The following is a 22836-nucleotide window of genomic DNA, read 5'->3' on the forward strand; positions in this document are numbered from 1 at the left end:
CACACACACCACAACAAGAGCAACCAGATATCCAATCACACACAGGAATCCACTGCTAAGCACCTCCCTATTTTTAGAGCGGATCTGTGATAGGTTCTTCACACAGATGAAGAGCAGCACAGCTTCAATGAACATCCACACAAAGCCGGAGAGAAAGAGGAAGTGCAGAAGTCCTGAGATCACGGCACACAACACCTGGAGACCATGAGAGACGGTTATGATGATTCTCAGTGAGGCTGTGCTGAGATGTTGGGCTCCTTCATCATTCTCACCTTCTTATGCTGTATGAGGCTCTGGAACTGCTGTGTGAGCAGAAACAGAAGGTGAGCCAACAGAAGACTGATGCAGATGTTGATTCGAGCCACATTATTCACTCCAGGACTCCACTGACAAAGGGCAAAGCTCAACAGTGCCAAACTGAAGAACACCAGCCCCACGATCACACACACCAAATTTAACAGCTCCATCAGTGAGTCGCTCTGAGAAAACATGTGAGAGAACATGAGTGTCAAATCTGTGCTGCTCTTCAGTGTTCACTAGAAATGTTTCTGTACCCCTTTGGTGGGCGGCTGGTTTGCATGATGAGAGAGCGAATGTGGACAGATGATCACAGGAACACACAGTGTAGCTGCTGGTGGTTTTTAAAACAGAACAACCATCTACAATCCACTCGCTGATATTCCAGTACACACAGGACAGAGAACCGTTGGGATCAAACTCCTGCAAAAAACAAGAAGAAAATATCAGAACACTGAATATTAGATGTTTTCAGATGTTCATCAGTGCTCTGATAAAACAAAACACATTTCAGTCTCTCACTCTGATGTGTTTGAGGGTGAAGTTGACTGGTTTAGTTAGTTTAGTGTTGGTGGTTTTGGGAAGAGTAGCTGAGATCACAGTGGACATCATGGTTTTAATCATGTCATTGGATGCGTTGAAGAAGCCTGGCTTCAGTAGATTCTCCATCGTGTTGTAGCTCATGAAAGCCACAGCAGCTGATTCTGTGAGACAGAAACAGAAAGCAATACTATGTTAAAACAACAACAACAAAAAAGAAAGTATATGTGACCCATGCTGACAAAATGAGTCAGAACGCACATGTGCTACAGGGAAAAAAAAAGTGAAAAATTTTAGTCGATTTTGAGGGTTTCGAAAAAAAAAAGTTGATCATTAAGCACTCGTCTAGCGACGCCAATTCTCCGAATAATAATTTTAGATGTTTAATTACCTTTATTTGTACGTTTTATGAGAGGAGCACCTCTTCTCCGCTCGCCTCTCACGCTGACTATCATCCGAAACACGCAATCCCGATAAATATACACATATACACAAAATTACAGTATTTAAGTATTCAAGCAAACATAATCTATGTCATGTCTTAAATGAAGGTTTGGGGAACTGTTAGGGAAAGTCATCTGATGTGTAACATTATATTAGATCCGTGCTTTACGGTCTGTCTTAATATATCAGCCGTCTGTCTCATTAATATTAATCTAACAATAAAAGAAAACAGGGAATCAATCGCTGCTTTAGATTGAACTGCTTTTGTAGTTTTAATAATCAATTTATTTGTAATAAAGAGACTAAAGGGATTTTTACATTTGATTATTTGTTTTTCTTACTTGAATACTTTTGTTTATATGTAAAATGAAAAAGGTAATGCATTATTTGTTTCTTATATTTTTTTCTACTGTTTTTTTTTCTTATAATAACAAAAATAAAATAAAAAGTAGTTACTTATATTATAACATAGTAATTATTATTAAGAAAAGAACTGAAGAAAAAGATGCTTTGGTTTCAAAATCTGTGATTTTGATTTGGTAACTTCAGAAAACTTTAACTCCATTTTTCTCGAAATTGACTTTGCTGACTCTGTCAACATCAAAAATGTGTAGCTCAGTCATTTTTATCTGATTCCAACAAATCATACATCATTCTTTTTAATTTCTTTTAATAGAGAATGAGAACATATAAACTACATGCAACAATTTTTTTTTTTTTTAGGAAATTTTGTTATTGTGTTTTTTTTTTTGAGCAGAGGTGGTATATATGTTTTGTTTGTTGTTGATTGTTTTTTGTTTTTCATGATTTTCTTTTGGATCACGATGAAACATTTCTCATACTTGTTTCATTGTTGTTCTTGGCGATTCCTATGAGATCGATGTCCAAAGAAGAATTTGTCGTTTCAAGTCGAGGGATTTTCTCTAAGGTGACCAGAGGTCCAACCATAAAGACTTGACCCTCTGATTAAAAATAAACAAGCAGTTATGCGCTATATTAATTTATATATATATATATATATATATATATATATATATATATATATATAATATATATAAAAATCCCCCTCCCCCGCCCCCAGTTAAGTCAAATTCATTCATTGAATTTACAAACAGATAAAATGACTATTCATCAGTTTGGTTTGGTTTTTCATCCCTGATGAAGTTTGAACTCTTTCTTTTTTTAACCTGATTAAAAGTAACATGTACATGAATGTTGGCCAACATAATAATTGTGTCTACTCTTACCTACAGTGGGAAGAGTAAAGTTGACATTGTCACTTGTTTCTGTCGGCTTCACCAATGTAGAAATGAGTTTCTCACTGGTTTTTAACATACGGTTTCCATAGGAGGCAAGTTTAACTTGGTTGGCTGATGATGATGATGATGATGATGATGATGATGATAATGATGATGATGTCTCTAAAATGTTCTCTGATGTGTTGAAGGCCATAGACAAAATGTTGGTCACAGTCTAATTTATTGATCAGAAAAATATTGTTACTCTACATGTAAACCTGAAGAGAACCAATAAGACAACACTGCTGTCTGTCAATCATTATATTAACTGACACAGATTAGATTATTTTATCATTTTATATGTACACTTACATCTAAAGGAAGCACTTGAGCTGTAATATTCTCGATCTGTGCAAAAAGATTATCAAAACATCCTCCAGAGGTCTGACTCTGAAATCACAATTGAGCTTTATATGACAAATCAAACAGACTCTGTGGTGTTAATCATGTTTTGCAACATTAATAGCAAGCAAAACTGGTTTGTTTACGTGTAATTTCATATTTCAAATATCCACAATGTACATCTTATTTTCTTATGGCTTATATCTTTGGACTATTATTGATAGAAGCTATGAATCCAACTCAATAAAACTTCAATTTCAGAAACTCAACTTACGGTGCATCCTTCCTGCAGCGTTATATTTATAACTGCAATGGCAGAAATCAACATGAAGGCAATAACAAAACAAAGCAAGGCAAAAGAGAAAGATCTTTGGTATGACCACTTTTTAATCTAAAGGCATAAAAAAATGGTAACAAATAACAACTTGTGAACAGACATTCATAAAAATGTCTGAAATAATCTGCAACTGCACATTTAACACTTTCATTTTTCATTCCTCATCTTTACCTGGAGCCAAAAACAGCTGTTCAATTCTTCAGATCCACAAACATTAATTCAAAACACAATCAACAGAGGAAACAACAGACTACATTACCAGCTAAGGTTGTTTTTGCTGTGACTGTTGTATCGGTGCTGATGATGTTAGTAACAGCTGAAAAAAAAAAAATGGATGAATGATTATCAAGACAACAAACAAACAGTAAGTGAAAGTGACGTGACGTGTGTGGCAAGTTTTGGTGACATATTCTGAGTTTTTTTTGCTCTGCATTTAACCCATCCAAGTGCACACACACAAAGCAGTGGTGTGTTGTGAAGGTTTTAAGTGTGATTATTTTATCCATTGGGCCAAAACCGCCACAACTGCCCCAAAAGAGCTCACGTAAATATAATGACCTGCACAGTATGCTCAATAACAGTGAGTTATGACTAACTGACTAATAGATATAATAATCCTATTTGTGCCTGTCTAACAGACTATTTAGGGAAGAGTTTTTGCAAATGTGCGAAACATGTTCTGTCATGTGCTCTTTGGTTTCTTACTGTCTCAAGCGTAAAGAGTCTTGCACCCTCATATTTCTGAGCAGTGTTTTTTTTTTTTTTTTTTTTGCTGTCATTTTATCATTTATAATTCCTTATTTTATAATTCCATTTTCATAAAATTAAAACATTATTTTGGAATATAATTAGGAAATTGGACATCTTGCACTTTTAATAATAATTAAAAAAAAAATGATAATAATACAAAAAACAAACAAACAAAAAAAAACCAAATATTCATCTCAGAAAAGAAAGTGTTTAATATATTTCAATTTCCTATGATGGTGTGCATCAATAGCGAGGCCCACCCCACTTTCAGCTGTGGGCCCAACCAATAATTTATAAAACATTAATAATAATAAATGTCTTATTTCATTATAACTTTACATATTTAGTTTTAAAAATATTAAATGCAAGTTTTCATGGTCAATTACAGGCAGTTTTCTTCATTTTTCCCTCTTCCTATAGGTGCATGCCATATGCTTGTCAAAGGATGAACAGTCTTTCTGTTAGTCCCCCACCCAGTTCACATAAGGACATAATAGCAAAATATGCGCATTTGTGGAGTTAAATTTAAAAATAGTGAAACAAATAGGCAATCAGATAAATTCTTTAAAAAGTATATATTGAGTCTAAGTCTAAGTCTTAGCACTGAATCCTAACCGTGTAACTTACAAATGAAGTCAGAGCACCTGTGGGTGATGGATTTATCGATCTGAAACTTCTGAGCCAAGTGTGCTTGAAGCATCATATTACCATAGGTAGTGTTTGATTCACTAAATAGATACATCTTTGAGGAAAGAAATGTATAAACATTGTGCTAGATCCTGTTCGCCACAACAAACTTTATAATTTGCAGCTGCACACATTTCTGTGGTCCTCGATGTGCACAAATTGACAGAGACTCTTTATAATGAAATCATCTGCGAAGCCGTTGTCTCAGACTGAGGCAATGCTTTATGTGACCGGATGAGTTTTATTATGGTTTGTGGATTCATTAGAATCAGTCTCCATTTTAATATTTGCATATTTCAAATGGAAAGACATGCCCACTGGCGTTGAGTGGCGCATTGTCATTGATCACACCTGGCGGCTCAATCATTGAGGTGCGTTCTAGTTGAGGCCTAGTGGCTTTATAAGAAGCAAATCTAAGTGTGGCATAGTGATTCTGCTCTGTGTTCCTGTTTTGTGGGCCGTAAAGGTCCAGGGGTTTATTTCCAATTGCATTCCACTGGGATGTGTGTGTGTGTCCGAAGTGATGAGTGCAGGTAGCGTATAGCTTACTGTTGTCTAAGAATGAGGTGAGGCCAGAGCGCACTAGATGTTGTTTCATAACCCTGTACCTGTGGCTGTCTCTTTTCTTCCACTGGGGGGGGGGGGGGGGCTTCATCTATGGCTGTTCTTACGGCTGTTTTTTGTATACTGTCTGATCCTACGGTTTCATTGTCCTGTTCATGCAGCTGAACAGGCCATCACGGTGCTGGACTGCTGCTCCTCTGAGTGTTCTATGCACTTATATCTACAGGTGAATGTTTGACGAGCTGTGATACTGAAGCTTAACAGAAGAGGAGAGTGTATTTGTTTCTTTTGCTGTAGTTTCATTTTGGTTTGTCACTTGCTTTATGAATTTGTATGCACTGATTTGCTGTGGGGCTTGTCCCTTCTGTTAAAATAAGCTTTATTGCGGTCTCTTTGTAACTGTGGGTTTTTAATTGGTAAATGAGACCATTCTTTATAATGTATTAGGATTAATGACTTCGGTGTAAAATAAATGTTTTATTTTGGTAAGTCACGTCTCTTGCTCTTTTAGTAGTATCGAACGTGTTTCCTAGAGTAGCACTGAGGGTGCATGGTAGAGAGCCTTGGTGCAAGTCCTAGGGTGGCATATCATCATTACGATGCAATATTAATTAAAAATAAAGAAATTTCATTGTTGTTTTTAAAGTATTAGTAAACTTTGAATCAAAACCAATACAGTTTATCACATGCTGACCACCGAGCATTGTGTATTGAACGCTTTGGCTGTATTTTTGTTGGCTTAATTTGTCATGCAGTTTTCACTACCCATAAAAACAGGATTGTGGGACCACCCAGTTTACAAGGGGCGCGAAGAATACACCCGACTTGTCTTGAACTGCATTCAAAAATTGGCTCTGGTGAAGGCATCTGTGCATGTAGGAACCGAAGCTACCTATTATACATTTAGACGTGAATGATGCCTTCCCACCTTAGACTGCGTTCCTTAAAGGCAGCATTACTTTAAATCAATCGACTACAGCCGTACACTGAAAAAACACTATTTCCCACACTTCCAATGTAAAATAGCGTACAGGTGGAATTTTGTGGAAGCGAGCACCAATGCAAAAGCTGTTAATATTGAGATGACATTTATGGTATTATTTTTGTGTAGCACAGGGCCTACGTACAATCAGGGGGCTTCTGTTTAGTGTTTTTTTTGCAATAACTTCATTTCTGAATAATCTATTACTATAGTACTTGTAATTACTATTGTTACTAGACAGAGGTTTTAAAATAACAGACAGTTGATGAGCGCACAACGTGTATGACAGATTAATGATACATAATGTCAATTTCAGTTGTAAACTCCAGTCACCGATGCCAGTATAAAGCGCTCGTTTTCTAAACTGTTTGCTTTGCGATGCAGAGGTTTTTTTTATTTAAATAAATAAATTAAATTAAATAAATAAATTTTTGCATTTAGCAGACGCTTTTATCCAAAGCGACTTATTTTTGCATTCTCAGACTATCAATTTTTACCTATCATGATTCCCGGGGAGCATCGAACCCCCAACCTTGCGCTTGGTAACGCAATGCTCTACCACTTGAGCTACAGGAGCACTATTTATTTTTTAATTTTTAAACAAGAGTAGAGACCACAGACCAGATCTCTGTTCTTGGCATGTAAACACTCAATTGTATTTTGAAATTGCCCTGGTCAAAAAGAGTTAAAAATCTGATTGCTTTTGTATGACTCATACCAGATCTCTGTTCTTGGCATGTAAACACTCAATTGTATTTTGAGTCCGAGTACCATTTTTGGCCACTTGACCAGTATCGGGCAGACGAGTGTGGTTGGAGTCCGCCATCAGCCCCATGGCCTTATTCGCTCTCTAGGCCCCGCAGTCTCTCTAGCCCAGCAGCCTCAGCACTCTCATGGGTCTAAGAGGGTCCTTCCACCATTTTCTGCTCTTCCAGTGATGGTTTTTTTGGTTTTGTTTGCTTCCCCCGAGACAGAGGTGACCAATACAGAATTCCCCAGAGTGTATTGGCGACCCTTTTACAGAAGTTTCAAAGTTTGTAGAGCCGTTCCTGAACTTGTCATGCCCTGATTTGCCAAGAAGGCATCCCAAAACCCGTTTGCCTGGCATGTCTGCCACGCTTGACCATTGTCGCCCTCTAAACTCTCTGCCTGTTTTTTAATTCCTCTCACATTCATGGAGGCCATCTTAAACACTCTGACTGTTATGTAAATAAACCATTTATTTTGGTCATCCCTCTCATTTTGTTACAGCAACAAAGACAGTTTTTAGCCTCTCTGTACTCTCTGCTGCAGTGTTTTGTCTCCCTGGGTGCAAGTCCTAGGGTGGCATAGTCATAGTTAACGATGGGTAATAAAAATAAAATTTTTCATTGTTGTTTTTAATGTATTAGTAAATGTTGAAATTAAAATATATGTTTATCAATGCTTTTATTAGCATTGTGTATTGAACCTTTGGGCTGTATTTTCTGTTGGCAATTTGACATGCAGTTTTCATACCCTACACTTTGCCCACCCAGTTTTATGTAGACCCACCCACTTAAACATTTCTGGCCTTGCCTCTGGTGTGCGTGTGTGCATGTATTTACCAACACCTATTATACATTTTAGAATGAATGAGATTTTCACTTAGACTGCGAGTTAACAAGAGTACTGTAAATCATCGACTACAAATACACTGAAAAAACGGCACACTTCTGTGTAAAATAGCATGTACAGGTGTAATTTGCACCAATGCAAAATCTGTTAATATTCATACATTTATGGTATTATGTTTTGTGTAGCATCAGGGCCTACGTGTTCAGGGGGCTTCTGTTTAGTGTTTTTTGCAAATATTTTCTGAATAATCTATTACTATAGTACTTGTAATTACTATTGTTACTAGACAGAGGTTTTAAAATAACAGACAGTTGATGAGCGCACAACGTGTATGACAGATTAATGATACATAATGTCAATTTCAAATAACAGACAGTTGATGAGCGCACAACGTGTATGACAGATCATCGTTTTTTCTAAACTGTTTTGCTTTGCGATGCAGACGTTTTTTTTATTTAAGAAATAAAATAAATTATTAAATACATCATAAATTTTTTGCATATTAGCGACGCTTTTATCCAAAGCGACTTACAGTGGCATTCAGACTATGCAATTTTTCCTATCATGTGTTCCCGGGGAATCGAACCCCCCACTTTGCGCTTGTTAACGCAATGCTCTACCACTTGAGCTACAGGAGCACTATTTTATTTTATAACGCATCAACAGATTTTTAGACTACACAGAGTATAGACCCCAGACGCTCTGTCTTTAGTGGGCATGCACCAGATCTCTGTTCTTGGCATGTAAACACTCAATTGTATTTTGAAATTGCCCTGGTCGATTTTGTTATGAATATATTGTTTGGTTTTTTGTGACTGATGGTGTTGGGTGTGGATTGGTGAGTACTCTTTTTGGCCACTTGACCAGTATCGGGCAGACGAGTGTTGTGGTATCCGCAGTCCAGGCCCATGGCCTTAAGCGCTCTCTACCCCAGCAGCCTCAGCCACTCCTCAAGGTCTAATAGTTCCTTCCACCATTTTTCTGCTCTTACGCAGTGATGTATTTTGTAATTTTTTGTTTTGTCCTGGGCTATACATACTTCCCCCGAGACAGAGGTGACCAATACAGAATTCCTCAGAGTCGGTGGCGACCGCTACAGCGAAGCTTCCAAAGGTCGAAGTAGAGACGAGACCGTTCCCGAACTCTCAGTCTGCCCTGTCACAGCCAAGAAGGCCATCCCAAAATTTTTTTGGCTTGTATGTCTGCCGTGTTTTGATGATGGTGGTCGCTAATATATTTTCTGCCTGTCCTCTCACAGCCATGGAGGCCTCTAAACACTCTGCTCGGTTTATGGTGTCATGACCATGGAGGTCCTCCCTAAATTTTTCCCTAAATCGTGGCCACAAGTAGAATGGCCTGCATTCATTTTTGTTCTTTTGTGCTTCGAAGTTCTTTGTTTTATTTTTTTTGTTTGTTAACTCCAATCCAATAACCCTGCACTTAGATCTGCCTTGCCATTATCTTTTGTTTCTGCCACCATTACAAAAATGCAAATGCAGCAAAACTGACAGGTCGAATTAACTTGCAATAACTTAATACATTAAAGAAAAAACAAACTTAATGTGCAACTTTGATGTAAATCTTTAAGGTTTCTAAATATATAATCCAATGCAAAACCATAATATAGTAAATTATGTGTCTGAAAAACAAGATTCCCTGAAATCCCTGAGCCCTAGAGGCCTTTGGGTAGACACCTTAATTCATCCGGCGCCCATCCCCATGTCACAGAACGTGTGTTCTTCACGTTTGACGGCGTAGAGCCATTGACAACAATAACTAACATGCAATCACACTTTATTAATTTAGGGTAAGGAGAGTAGTAATATCGGAATATAATATGAAGAGATGCCAAACACATCAAATCATCAAACTCAGATGCATCTTTCATGGCAGACACATGTTAGTGACTGTTGTTCTAAATAAAATGTAAACCAAAACAAGACAAATTTGTACACCAAAAAGAGTCTTGGATGAAGAAAATAACAGTGTCACACTCATCCTGGTAGATGTCATAACTGAGTAGAATGTTGTGGAAGTGACTATAAGATTGAACATAACACTTACAAGAAAAAGAGCATATGCTTATTTAGAAGAACTATTTTGTTCTTCATGAGGACATTAATTATAGGAGGCAATACAGTTTAGCATTACAATACCACAGTCCAGTCTAACACACCATCCTCTGACCTGTAGAATAGAAGTACATGTTGTGGAAGTGATGTGGTACTGAAATTTGGGGAAAGATCAGACTTGATGCCGAAATTACTCTGTACATGAACGATAACTGTGGGGAAACACTGACAAACTACAATTCGTGATCCCAGAATCATGCTCACCTGCAAGTGAACTCAGACTGTGGATGGAACCTGTCAAAATAATACGCATTTGACTCATGATACCTGAACTATACTATAAAGTGAAAGAAAAGAAAAAAAGCCAGGCTTCTGAACAAAAAACCACAGAAGCAGTCCAAAACATCAAAAAAACTCACTGCCAAGTCAGTATGGAACTGGCTGCATATTGTGGAAGTTACTGTCAATAAATTGTACTTTACAACATTTACTAAGCATGAAAAGAGAAAACAAGGTAAGATGTAGAGTGAACTTAACGACAGTATTCGTTAAGAGCAAGGAAGACTAATTTTGTGGATACAAGCTTTCAATAAACCAAAGTCCAGTCTAACATCAATCCTTACCTGTAGATGTGGTAGATGTTGTTGGAAGTGACTGTAATATGATGACATGTAAACTTTACAAAATAAAAGAATACTATAATGGCAAACTTTAGATCTACTACTACTGTGTGGTCTTTTGTGAAAAAATACTTATAAAGAATGAATTAGTGTTGCAATACCCACAGTCCAGTCAAACATCATGCTGCACCTGCAGCAGTGGAACTGCTAGATGTCTTCTTGAAGTGACTGTCAGTAATATGATACATGTAACATGTAAAAATAGAAGAGATACTAAGTCAAGATTTAGATGAACTACTGTGTTATCGTTGTGAGAGGATAATTATAGAAGGTTATATTGCAAATACCACAGTTCCAGTCAACATCATCCTTACCTGGCAGTAGTGGAACTGTGCTGATTTTGTTGAAGTGACTGTCAGTTTAATGACATGACAATGTAAATTTACAAGATAAAAGATATACCATGTAAGCTCACTTAGATGAACTGACTGTTTCATAAATAAAGAAATATTTTTTTAGGGTAGCATTTCAAATACCACAATCCAGTCTAACATCAGTCTCACCTGTAGTAGATGCGGAAAATGGGCTGATGTTGTGGAAGTAGACGGTCAATATATGACATTTAACACATTATACAAGATGGAAAGAGATATCAAGTAGATTTAGATGAACTACTGTAATTCTTAATGAAGACTTAATTTTGTAGGATAAACGTTTCAATACCACAGTCCAGTCTAACATCATCCTCACCTGTAGCTTGATGTGGTAGATTTTTGTGGAAGTGACTAGTAAGTATAGGACATGTAACATTTACAAAATAAAGCGATACTAAGCAAGATTTAGATGACTACTGTGTGTTGTGAGGACCATAATTAGATATGGAAGGGTAAAGCATTGCAACTACCACAGTCCAGTCTAACATCATCCTTACACTGCAGTAGCGGCAACGGGCTGATTGGTTGTTGAAGTGACTGTCAGTATATGACATGATAAATTACAAGATAAAAGATAACACCACGTAAGAATTTAGTTTAAACTACTGTTGTTTCTTAATGTAAGAAATTAATTTGGCAGGGTTAGCATATTAATCATACCACAATCCAGTCTAACATCATTCGCACCTGTAGTATGGTAGCGATGTTGATGGAAGTGCCTGTAAGTATATTGACATATGTACAATTTACAAAATAGAAGAGATACTAAGCAAGATTTAGATGAGGAACTACTGTGTTCTATTGTGAGGACAATAATTACATAGATGGTTAAGCATTTGGCAATAGCCAAAGTCCAGTCTAACATCATCCCTTAACCTGCATTAGTGGAACTGGCTGAATGTTGTGGAAAGTGACTGTCAATATATGACATTTAAACATTTACAAGATGGAAAAAGATACCATGTAGATTTAGATGAACTACTGTATTCTTAATAAAGACTAATTTTGTGGGGTAAGCGTTTTCAATACCAAATTCCAGTCTAACATCATCCTTACCTGTAGACATGTGGTAGATGTTGTGGAAGTGACTGTAAGTAACGGTGACATGTAACATTTACAAAATAAAAGAGATACTAAGCAACATTTAGATTAACTACTGTGTTCGGTTGTGAGGACAATACTTATAGAAGGTTAGTGTTGCAATACCACAAAGTCCAGTCAAACATCATGCTCACTCTGCAGCAGTGGAACTGGCTGATGTTCTTGAAGTGACTGTCAGTATATGACATGTAAACATTTACAAAATAGAAGAGATACTAAGCAATTTAGCATGAACATACTGTGTTCGTTGTGTGATGATAATTATAGAAGGTTAGCATTGCAATACCACAGTCCAGTCAAACATCATCCTTACCTGCAGTAGTGGAACTGGCTGATGTTGTTGAAGTGACTGTCAGTATACGACATGTAAATTTACAAGATAAAAGATATACCATGTAAGATTTAGATGAACTACTGTGTTCATAATAAAGAAATATTTTTTTTAGGGTTAGCATTTCAATACCACAATCCAGTCTAACATCATTCTCACCTGTAGTAGTGGAACTGGCTGATGTTGTGGAAAGTGACGGTCCAATATAATGACATTTAACATTTACAAGATGGAAAGAGATATCAAGTAAGATTTAGATGAACTACTGTATTCTTAATGAAGACATTAATTTTGTAGGATAAACGTTTCAATACCACAGTCCAGTCTAACATCATCCTCACCTGTAGATGTGGTAGATGTTGTGGAAGTGACTGTAAGTATATGACATGTAACATTTACAAATAAAAAGAGATACTAAGCAAGATTTTAGATGAACTACTGTGTTCTTTGTGAGGACAATAATTATATAAGGTTAGCATTGCAATACCAAAGTCCAGTCTAACATCATCCTTACCTGCAGTAGCGGAACTGGCTGATGTTGTGGAAGTGACTGTCAATATATGACATGTTAAATTTACAAGATAAAGAAATACCATGTAAGATTTAGTTTTAACTACTGTGTTCTTAATGAAGAAATTAACTTTGTAGGGTTAGCATTTCAATACCACAAATCCAGTCTAACATCATCTCACCTGTAGATGTAGAAACTGGTAAATGTTGTGGAAGTGATTGGTTGTAAAACAACTGAAAAAATAACACATTGAATCAGATGATAAATTGACTCCAGATTCCAAATTACTCTGTTCCCCATCAAAAGCTACTCTCACTGCTGCGTTTCAATAACGCATATGAGAAACATTTTTTGTTCGACCGGTTTGTGAAGCATGTGTCAAACATGGCAAGAATTGGCTTAATAACCTCGGTGGGTGACGCCATTTTATTACTTGCACCTGCAGGTTTATAAATACGACGTGAAAATGACACACCTTCAGGTTTCTTTGTCTTCAGAGAATGCATTGTGTGTACGAGAGAAGGACAGAGGAGTAGGAATTGTGCTGTAAAGCAAATATTATATATATATATATAATATATTATATATATATATATATATATATATATATATATATATATATATATATATATATATATATATATATCTGGGAACAATGTAATTTCGATGCAAAGCGAACAATGTATTATCTTTATTTATTATCTTTAGCTGGGATGTTCCCATGACAATGCAGCACAGTGTCTGTCAGCAGATTCGCTGATGGACACTGGCATACAATAAATAGTAGATGGAGAGTTAATGTCCATGGTAGAATTACAGTAAAACACTGTACAAATAAGAGTTGTGTATCAATTTTTAAAAACTCAAACTGTTTGAAGTTAGAGTTTATTTCCATGGTAGAATTATGGTAAAACACTGCAAAAAGTAAGAATTGAGACTCAACCGTTAAGATCTGCTGACGGACACCGTGCTGTGTTTGTCACGGGAACATCCCAGCTGAAGATAATGAGGAGATTACATCATTCCCCTTTGCCAAGTGCATTCCAAACGACAACATAATGGCACGCATGTGCCCTGCTTACTCCCAAGTCCCCACTCCAAGGGGATAGGAATGATCACTTCCTTTTTGGAATTTGCCAGTGAACCGTTCGGTACACGATACGCGTAGCCGTTCCACCCCTACTATATATGTATATATATAAACAGGAATCATGTTGCAGTAGTGAGACTGTCAAGAAGTGCTTGCTGCCATGTGATAAACTAACTGCAACTTACTACCTATCGGAATTCTCCTCTCCAGGCTCGCTTTCTTTCAGGAGGGGCGAGCCTCTGCATCCTCATTACGATTATGGGTCTTGCATGTTGAACTGGTGGAGAGACGAGAGGTTCCCATCTTTCGTCCTCTTGCCAGAGTGCAGTGTTCTCATGTCAGCTGCTGATGTGCACCCTGGTGCTTCTTCAGAGCGGGCTGAGGAAGCGATTTCTCTTGCCTCCGGCAATATGGATATCGAGAGTACCACCTCTGAGTGTTCCTCACGCGATGATAAATCTTTTGGGGAGCTACTCGAGGTGGTTACTTACGCAGTGGCCAGGCTTAAGTTAAACTGGCCACAGGAGCAGGAGAAACCCCAGGCACTCCAAGCTTGATGACAGATTCCTGTCGTGTGGCCAAGGGGAGGGGCCTCAACGGTCGGTCTCTCCCCTTTTCCCCTGATCTTCATGAGGAGTTATCTCATTGGGGCTCTTTGCTGGCACCCTGACGGAGGGATCGCTGTACAATCTCTGCAGCCACTGGGTGTTTCGGGGAGCAGCCGAAATGTTACATGTTCGCCAAAAAATTTGCCTCCTCCCACATTTCAGGACACTGATCAAGTTGTTTGAACTGAAATGTGTGTTGGCAGTGTGTACAAAAACCACACTATAATGATAAAATCCAACCAGTGGTTTGCTTAAATCTCTTTAAATAATTTCCCCTTTCCTCAAATCAAGCCGATCTCAGATGCCTGTATTTGTGATGTCACATAGATAGGCCCCTCCCACAATAGTTTGATTGACAGTGGTGTTTCAGCACAGATTGGACTGGCGTCTTACCTTGGGCCCGCCCTGAGGGAGCCGTCATCAGCCTGCCATTGTTTTATGGCCGGAGCTAAGCTGATGTAGACAAGAATGTCTCTTAAGTGACTGAATGTTCTGTTGTTGGATGTAATAATGAACATAGCAGTCGTCATTTACTCCCCGACATCTAAGCCACTGAAGACGCAGTGGATTCATTTACATTTTTTTCTGAAGGAAATGCGCCCCCGATTACAATGCGTCTATGTTCACACGAATCATTCGTGATCCAGCTTCACCAACAGGAGAAGTGAAATATAAAAATTTTTAATGAATCTTTGCAAACTGCCTTTCCCAATAATGTGCTAATTAGCAAGTTTCACAATGAATTTTAATTACAGCTCGGAAGAGAGGGATGGGGTCAGCAGAGCTCATTTGCATTTAAGGAAAATACTACAAAAAGGCTTGCTCTGAAAAGAGCTGTTTTTGACAGGGTAAAAAGGGTGGTGTTTTACACTACCATTGAGAAACGTAAACCAAACTACGTTACAAACTTTTTATTACGATCCATAGAATCATATCAACTTGTGGAAAATGGGCACCCGATTACCCCTTTAAAACATTTGGCGATATGCTATCTAATAAGTTGGTGCTCACACAAAGCTTTAGGTCATTTGATATAAATTACTGTAGTTCTGTTTGATCTCACAGTCCGGGGGAAAATTTTCTCAACTCTGTTTAACGCTGGGCCAATATGGACAAGGACTGCCTACAGAATGCTTTAAAATACAATGTCCTATATGCCTGTTTTGTCAGACTTTTGATGACTGCAGCGCCACACAGCAAGTTCTCAATAAAGAATCCTGCTGAAGATACTCCAGAGTCTTCTGGTCTTCACTTCTGAGTTTCAAGCAACAATTAAATATGAAGAGGAGCAGTGTTGGGTGTAATGCATTACTAAGTTAAATTACTTATTAAATTACTTATCCACTGAAAAAGTAAAGTAAGGGATTACTGCTCATCTTTAAGGTTATTTAATTATAGTTACTTATAAAGTATTTGCGTTACATACAGTAAATCATTTCAACAGTTCTAAAATCAATATTGAATTTGAAATCTAAATTTACCGTCTAAAGATAAAATTGAATGCAGCGTTTTTAACCCTCTGCATGCCAGCGCATTCACTTTCAGTTTTTCCTAATTCACAGAGAAACCTTAAATACTCAGATACAGATAAAGACTAAAATCAATCGAAATCTACTAAGGGCCTACTTTATTTGTGTACACTGACAATAACAACAAGACGTTGTGCTTTTCCAAAATAAACAAAACAAACAGGGTGCAATTTCTGCTGTCTATGTCTACATGAGCAACTTTCTTCACGTCACAAACTCAGGGAATATTTGGCACAGAGACATGAGAAATATGTCTATAGAAAGCTTGTGTCTACTTTTAAATGAGCAAATTCAAATCGAAAACGAATATTATCTGATTATGTAACCCATATGAAACTAAAGCACGGCACATTCTTTCCCGTGGGCCTATCTGAAAGCTTGACGTGTCTACTTTTAAATTAATAAAATAAATAATAAAAAAAAAAAAAAAATAAATAAATAAATAAATCAATCAAGATTCGTCTAATTTTCATTGTTTTTTTAAAGAAATCCTGCTATGAGGCATTTTACTTCAGAAGAAGAACAGTGCGATCTGACACGGCTTTATTCAGTAGAGAAGATAATTTATATAATTTATACTTACCTACATAAGTTAACGTGTTATTTTTACATAATCCTGTACTAGGGCTCTGCAATTAATAGCATTCGATTGTCATGTGCATCTGGTCAGTAAAGCCGGTCCCGTGATTAGTATTAGGTTTAAATCAGCATCACCTGCTTTTCAGATTGAGCGGCTTTTACTACACAGAGACATAATTCACTGACAAATGATATCGCGCTCGAAATCGAATGCGATTCATCTGCGATTATGGACGATTTTGCCTAATTGTCAGTGAACTACGGCTCTGTGTAGTGAAAGCCGCTCAATCTGAAAGCAGGTGATGCTGATTTACTACCAATCACGGGTCCGGCTTTACTGACCAGATGCACACGACAATTGAATGTGATTAATTGCACAGCCCTAACCTGTATGGATTTTACTAGTTGGGCTTTTCCTGAACATTTTGCCAAACTGAAATGTATTGTTTAACTTTTTCTAAAGCTTTTTTTTGTTATTCAAATATGTTATTTATTCAGAGTATTTTTAATTGTTAACCAAAGAGGGTTACTTTTTTTTATATGTACATGAAAATGTTTTCAGTATTACAGTTGTTTTAAAGCTAAAAGGCTAAACTATTCTATGTTTTGACTCAAACTGAAAGAAATAAAGAGTTTAATTTCTATTAGGTTTATAGGAATTTTAAGACGTAGCCTAATTAGCATTTGAATAATTAAGTTACTTTATTGAGTAACTACAGAGTCACTTTTCAGACATAGTAATTAGTAAAGTAATTTAAATACAATATTGATGATGTAATTAGTAATAGTAATTAATTACTTTTTGAAAGTAACTTACCCAACACTGAAGAGGAGTTCACCCAAAATATCAAATACAGTCAATGTGTTTTAGTGCATTGCTGTTTTTTTTTCTTGCTGGTCTAATAGAAGAGTCCAGAACCCTTGAGTCTGTGATATTCGGCTCTCTAGAGCTATCTTTTTTTTTTCCTTTCTTTTTTATGATTTGTTTTTGGCTTTTTTTTGCCTTTACTGTGATAGGACAGTATGATGACAGGAAGTAAAGTAGGAGGTAAAAGAGGGGAATGGGATCAGGAAAATTCCGCAAGCCAGAACTTAAACTTGGGATGCCCAAAGCACAGCAGCGCTATATGTCAGCACGCTGCCCATGAGGCTAATCGGCATCAACACTGTTACCTGCTAACACAAGCACACTAACTCACACATTTAACGGTACAGATCATCATATTCATCAGACCGCTTACAGACTGCTATTCATAATGCTGCTAAACATCTGAAAGTTTGGATGAATAGTGATTACATGAACAGATACACAAATATTATGAATATGTAGAAAGAGCTCATGTAAATATAATCACCTGCACAGTATACTGCATTGCAGACAGTTGGACTAACCAGCTCGTAGATGTAATAATTTCCTGGACAGGCTTTTTTTTTTAATGGGAAATGACCCGTAAATAGCAGCAGTAATTGACAGCATGACCGCAGACATCTCGAGTGAACGACCCCATCTGTTACTTTTGGGGTGTCCCTCAGGTATCCACAGTGTGACATCAGTACCACAGCTATACTGAGCAACACACGTGTCTGGGATCTGAGTGCTCGCACCGTTAATGAGAGAACGATACCAGCCGCTCCAGATGACAGACCTGTCACAATTTCTAACTGAAGCATATGTATTATTGGTGGCTCTCTCCATGGATCATCCAGTACAGTGTAGTTTGTAACAGGGGTCAGACAGAATAGCTGTAATGAAAAACAAATTTAAGAAATTGTTGATTCTTGCTTAACAGTTACAGAGTAACTGAATTTTATTTTTATTTTTTGATAATCTCAACAATCAGCATATGAGAGACAATTAAACCAACCCAGCACTCTTTCCCTAGCTCTATCTTTCAGTGGATCACCAACTTTCTGACAGAAAGGCAGCAGCTAGTGAGACAAAAAGCTTGATGCTGCAATGCATGCTGGGTGGTGCCACCATAGTACAGAACTCATCTATGGCTCCCAGCATGCTGTAACGGTAGCTCTGCTAATATGAAGCACACAATGTAAAGGTGATCCAAAGTCTTTAATCAAAAACCACAGGAGAACAAACAAGGAATCCAAGAACAGACCAGAACAGCAAAGCATGTGCAAATAATAACTGGCAACTAAAAGAGTATAACGGGGAATATTTATACAAACGCAAGAAATGGACTAATGACTAGTTAGGTGAACAGAATGAACTAATCAGGGACGTAAGGAAAACTAGATCAAACAAGGGCAGGACAGAAAACAAAACAGACAAAGCTTATATGTAACACATGCATTGCGATAAATTATGCCAGCTGAATTGGTCCTATTCCTTTTTTTATTTAATTCTTTCTATTTGCTCATATTTTTCCTGTTTTGTTCCTTTTTTTGCTTTTAGTAGCTTGTTTTGTGATGATCAAATCAATCTGTATAATCAATCTGTTTCATATGTTTGATTGTTGACGTCTGTGTGTGTCCATGTTATGCAGTTGTTTAAAAACTTGTTTTGTGTACAATGTGTGTATAAATCTTTCAGAATATCTGATCTTCAGAACACTGGTGAATAACTTGCTGTTAAAGCACAGCAAAACCAAATGTGTCAACGAAACAACACTCTTTTTGTTCAGTCTGTAACTCAGGAATCTCTAAACTCTTCACCAGGAGAGCTCCTGTTTCTGCAGATTCCCAGTTCCAACCATTTTCCCAACACACCTGCCTTTAATTAGCAATTAACCCTGAGCACCTTGATTAGCTAGTTCAGGTGTGTTTGATTGGGTTTGGAGCTGAAATCTGCAGGAAAGTAGCTCTCCAGGAGCAGACTGAAAACCCCCTGCCTCTAGATTAGATCAGGTCACTACACATGACGATTGTCAACATCAAGTGTTTTCTTGTCTTCCTTTGACTATGCAAACATGCCTTATAAACACACAGTAACAGCAGCAAACTAACATTATAAAGTCAAGGCTTAAGAGCCCAGTTAAAGTAGAATGACCAAATGTTGCCATTTTCCCAGGCCACATCCCTGGCCCGGATTTCTATATTTGCCTAAAATATCCAAGTTTTGGCTTTGTTTGCGCTGCACAGATCAATTGTTGTATGACAAAGTACCCATGAGAGCTCTAGAGAGCAGACGGCTTCTTGTGCTTTTTGAATCGCTCTCACACGTACTTTGATGTCATACCCCGATCGGTCCTAGCTCAGTACTGCTTCAAGTCAAACACTAATACTGTACACTAATTTGCATCGCTTTTAACCCGTTTCTGTAGCTATCCCACCTTCTCATGCAACCACGAAATGGCCGATTTCCGTACAATGTCTGCATGTTATTGGTCAAACGATCATAATAACAACCTTCAATTAAGTATGAAAAACAATGGCAAAACCAAGCCTAAAACCTGGATATTTTAGGCATTATTTAGAATCCTGGCCAGGACGCGTCCTGGAAAATGGCACGTTTTGGGTCCACCCTAAGTTAAAGTTCACACAGTGATTAAAGAGACATAGTCTGTTACTTTACCAAGTGGAGATGGTCGCTTCTGTGACGGCTGTAGAGCTGGTGTTAATGCTGCGACATCATCTGAAAGTTTAGAAGAATAGTGATTAATGAACAGAGACACAAATATCATGATATGTGTCGATAAGAGCTCATGGAAATATCAATCACCTGTACAAATATGCTGACCAGTACACAGTTGGACTAACCAGCTCGTAGACATAATAATTTCCTCGGACAGGCTTTTTGACTTTAATGGGGTAAGAACCTGTGATAGCAGCAGTAATTGTTCCAGTTACCACAGACATCTCGAGTGAACGACGTCCATCCTCAACTGTTGGGTGTCCCTCCAGGTATCCACAGGGTGAAATGAGTGCCACAGCCAGGCGCTAGGTTGTAATACATGTCTTCTGGGATGTGAAAGCACTAACTCAGACCATTAATGAAGAGACGATACCATCCGCTCCAGGTGACGTGTTCGGTGTCAAAACTTGTTGATAGTGTAACTCCCCATGTAATGGTGTATTTATTGATGCCAACCTCCATGGTTCATCACATACCAGCACAGTGACCTCAGTTGTAGCAGGGGTCAACAGATTAGCTGTTAATGAAAATATTTTAAAGAACAGTTTCCATGCTGACCTATAAAATTTAAAATTTTTTTGCCCCTTGTAACCATCAAAAGCCAACCCCTGACATTTTTTTTGGACTTTTTTTAATTTGGGAATTAAAAAAAGAAAACCCCGTAAATAGCAGAAAGCAAAACAGGGCATTGATGGTCTAGCAAATTTGGAACAGCCCAATGAACCCGCATTGCAATTCAATCCCGAGCATAGACCCGACCCCATTCCTAACAAAGTAATTTTGGTTTTTTGTTTTTTTTTTGTTTTTTTTGGGGGGGTTTCCCTCACGGTTTGATATCCCACCTACAGGTCAAAACCAGTGTGTTTGAGCCCATCACAGTAAAAACCAAGCAAGCTATAAACCCTTGGGGGAAAATGGGCAACAAACCAACGGGGGTGACGGGGGCCCCCCCCCCCCCCCATTGGCGAAAATCTGAAATCAAAAAAAAAAAAAAGTAGTACTGGTGGCTTTCCCTCACCGGTTTTTTTTTTTTTTTTTTTTTTATCAGTTGAAAAAAGAGGGGAAAACGATACCACCCCCAGCAACCGCTCCCAGGGAAAATGGGACCAAGGACCCCCCTGTCCCCCCACCACAAAGTTTTCCCCCCGAACTGAAAAAAGGCATATTGTAAAAATTTTTTAAAAATTTTGGTGGGGGGGCCCAGATCCCCCCCCCCCCCCCCCCCTTTCCCCCCCCCCCCAATTGGGGATTTTCCAATCCCCCAGGTGTATACCAACATAAAAAGTTGGGGTGGGGGGTTTAAAAAAGTGTTGCTGTTTTGTAAAAAAAAAAAAACCCCAGGTTCTAAATGCAAGAAAAACAGAAATAGCCTTTTTGGGGGTAAAAAATGGGAAAGAGAAAAAAACAAAAAAAAAAATTTGGTTAAAGAAAAAAAATTTTTGTGTTTTTTTTTTAATTCCCCCCTTTTTTTGGGGGAATGGGGACAGTTTTTTTTGAACAAGTTACAAAAGAGGCCCCAAGAACCCCATACCCCTGGAATTTTTTTTTTTTTTTTTTTTTTTTTGTTTTTTTTTTTTTTTTTTGTTTTTTTTTTTGATAATCCCCCCCTCCCCCCCCCCTTTAAACAGTTTTCCCCCCAAACAAATTCAACAATTATGAAAAACCAACCAACAAAAATGTAGGGGGGGGGAGAAACCCAAAATCAAAACCCAACCCAGCCAACTTCCCCCCTTTCCCCCCTAGCCCCCTTCCCCAAATCTCATTCCCCAATGGGAATCCCCCCCACCACCCCTGTTCCCCCCCTGACAAGAAAACCAGGGCCCCCAAAATACAGCCAATGCCTAAGTTGGGGGGGAAGAAACCCTTGGGGAAAATTTTTTCCAAGCCCAATTTTCTTTAACCACCCGCCAACAATTTCAGCCCACTAAAGCCCCCCAGATAAAACCCATTCCAAGAAAACCAAATTTTCAGAAATAGGGGCAAAAAAAGGTTTTTTTTTTTTTTGTTTCCCTCCCAAAACGAAAAAATGGGCCCCTTTGGGGGCAATTTATTATAACCAAAAAAAAAACTTTGTTGAAAAAAATTGCCCGGGGCCCCATCTAAAATTGTTTGCACCCAGGGCCCTTTGGGGTTGGGGGTGGGGCGAACCCATACTGGGAACACTAACAGAAAACACCCTCACAATTCCCCATGGGCCTTCACAGAAAAATTGCCTGTAAACGGGTAAAGCCCTTTCCCCCCCACCTGTTGCTTAAAATATTGAAAAAAACTTGAGGCCCCCCGGCATGCTGGAGTGGTTTGCCACCATAAAAAAGGGGTCATTGGATGCGCTCCCAGCAAGCCAAAACGTAGAAAACAGCTAATATCCCCCCCTTTTTTTAAGGGTGATCCAAAGCAAAAACCCCAATCAAAAAAGGACAGGGGAAAAAACAAGGAAACCAAGAACAGGACCAGACAGGCAAAAGAATTGTGCAAATAATACGGACAACTAAAAAGCTTTATAACGGGGAACTATTTATACAAATGCAAGAAATG

At 38.0% G+C, this 22836-nt stretch overlaps 1 protein-coding gene and 1 long non-coding RNA gene across 2 annotated transcripts; both read right to left on the minus strand.

The window, feature by feature from the left end:
- Positions 1-227: 227 nt before the first annotated feature.
- On the minus strand, positions 228-7076 carry LOC122146437 (adhesion G protein-coupled receptor E1-like). The gene is made up of 9 exons (XM_042765160.1): positions 7013-7076; positions 3518-3574; positions 3196-3227; positions 2892-2969; positions 2529-2754; positions 2124-2243; positions 820-1001; positions 571-720; positions 228-479 (listed from the first exon to the last, which is right to left on the minus strand). The coding sequence occupies exons 1-9, from the start codon at positions 7074-7076 to the stop codon at positions 228-230; spliced, it is 1161 nt and encodes a 386-aa protein (XP_042621094.1).
- Positions 7077-12377: 5301 nt separating this feature from the next.
- LOC122146378 lies at positions 12378-12946 on the minus strand. Its single transcript, XR_006160944.1, has 4 exons — positions 12910-12946; positions 12737-12766; positions 12555-12572; positions 12378-12413 (listed from the first exon to the last, which is right to left on the minus strand). It is a non-coding gene; the product is annotated as an uncharacterized LOC122146378 (long non-coding RNA).
- Between the last annotated feature and the right edge of the window lie 9890 nt (positions 12947-22836).

Source organism: Cyprinus carpio, chromosome A1 (assembly GCF_018340385.1).
Source record: "Cyprinus carpio isolate SPL01 chromosome A1, ASM1834038v1, whole genome shotgun sequence".
NCBI classification, from domain to species: Eukaryota; Metazoa; Chordata; class Actinopteri; order Cypriniformes; family Cyprinidae; genus Cyprinus; species Cyprinus carpio.

Excerpts from the sequence above, each read along its gene's own strand:
- LOC122146437 (XM_042765160.1), bottom strand. The coding sequence starts at position 7,076 with ATGGGGCTGATGGCGGACTCCAACCACACTCGTCTGCCCGATACTGGT. Across the intron at positions 1,002-2,123 it reads CAAGAACAACAATGAAACAA|AATCAGCTGCTGTGGCTTTC; the intron begins GTATGAGAAATG and ends TCTGTCTCACAG. Across the intron at positions 721-819 it reads TCACCCTCAAACACATCAGA|GAGTTTGATCCCAACGGTTC; the intron begins GTGAGAGACTGA and ends TGTTTTTTGCAG.